Below are 1,642 nucleotides of genomic sequence, written 5' to 3'. Positions count from 1 at the left end.
ATAGTCTCATTCTCAAACATTATCTGTGCTAAATTTTACTTAGAAACAGAAATAATAAGGAGAATTAATACAATTATATAAATTTATTTGCAATTGAATGTATTCTTTAATATTAAGCTGTAGTAAAATAATATTAATAATTCAAATATGAGGGAAATTGACTGCAGGTAATAAAAAAGATATGGAATGCCATCAATAGAAATATATTGAGACTGGTGAACTGAAGGTAACTCAGTATCTGACCACTGAAAAGATTTCCATTTAGCCGAAATCCCAGTGAAATCTGAGCTGGGCTGTAATAATGGGATCCGACACAGGCTACAACAAGGAATTCAGGACTCCATCTATATCTTTATGAGTAATTCGGTTTAAAATTACCAAGTAACCAAAAGCAAAGACTTGGAGAGGGTTGAAAATCAAAAGAAAATAAACAATATCAACCTGGAAGTTTACGTTGTCAATCACTATGTAGATGGCAGAATTAATGCAAAAAAAGAAAATCTTTTTCTATAGTTGGCCATTCCAGACAGGTCAGCTCATCAATACCTAGTAAGTAGCAGCACTGTGATAAACTACACACCTAGAGCATCCCATATTGGAGAAAAAAAAAAAAAAAAAGCCAAAAGGAATGGAATTACAATCCTGAAATTCCCCAAAAAGAAACTTCACCTTGATATGTCAATTATTCTGTTGAGCATATCAAACAAGGTAAATTCTTATACTTTTATATGAGTGAATGGTACTCCAAAGAATAAGGTGTCTCCTGTGTTCCAAAAGAAGGGATTTAAAGGGAAGGCCTTCTTTTTTGCAGGGTACTGCAAGCGGCCCTGAATCTTTAGATAGATTACCAGAATCAGAATAATAAACTAAAGCTCCACTACTCTGAAGATCTTTTGCTTAACAAAGCTATACGCCCCTAAAAATAAATCCAATGGAAGAAAATACTTTTCTTACCTTGTCTTTTAATTTTTCCATCCAGCTTCTCACTAGGAAAAAAAAAGATAATAAAATATAAATAACCATTTTTACTTATATTTCATGGTATTTAGTTAATTTGACAAATTGAAGAGTTTTTTTGTATTAAACACAGTAAAAGGATTAACAGTATAACATAATGGCAATAATGGTCTTGTTTTTATTTCTACTTATTTAGAAATGCAACGGAGAGCACAAACATTCCTCATATCATTATTAGATAAATGGAGAATATTTTTGTTTGCTAAATGTTTTTTCTATTATTATTGAATGATTGGTGGGGAGGTGTGGGCAAAATGAAAATCATCTTTAAAATATCAAGTTCATTTATTCTCTGACACTTTTTCTTTGGCTTTATTCCTCATCTTTCTCAGTTTGTAAGCTCAGTGGGAATGCTGCACTTGAATCAATATCAGAGGGCAGAGATTAAGGTAGGAAGGGAAAATAAGCAAGCCTAGGCTGCCCAGAGCTGGCTCCAAAGAGAAGCAGTTGCAATCATATTTGAAGAAGCAAGGATTGGACAAAAGGCAAGAACAAGAAGTATTTCTGAAAGACATATAACTTGTGAACGGTACCATTCTATAGCAATACAACCACTATGAAAAATAAAAGCAATGACCAAGTAATATTTACAAAGCCAACTGAAAAAGGCTGATCAACTATGAAA

General features: G+C 32.6%; 1 protein-coding gene across 1 annotated transcript in view; it reads right to left on the bottom strand.

Annotated features, from left to right (window-relative positions):
• The window catches only part of LOC105546400 (chromosome unknown open reading frame, human C14orf37), a 339,900-nt gene that overhangs the window by 7,335 nt on the left and 330,923 nt on the right, over positions 1–1,642 (bottom strand). Inside the window, exon 7 of the mRNA XM_011989586.1 lies at positions 955–986. Coding sequence (XP_011844976.1) covers positions 955–986 — 32 coding nt within the window. The remainder of the gene's footprint in view (positions 1–954; positions 987–1,642) is intronic.

This window comes from Mandrillus leucophaeus, unplaced genomic scaffold (genome assembly GCF_000951045.1).
Source record: "Mandrillus leucophaeus isolate KB7577 unplaced genomic scaffold, Mleu.le_1.0 Scaffold359, whole genome shotgun sequence".
NCBI classification, from domain to species: Eukaryota; Metazoa; Chordata; class Mammalia; order Primates; family Cercopithecidae; genus Mandrillus; species Mandrillus leucophaeus.
Note: the sequence above shows the minus strand (reverse complement) of the source record. Positions and strands in the feature narration are given on the sequence as shown.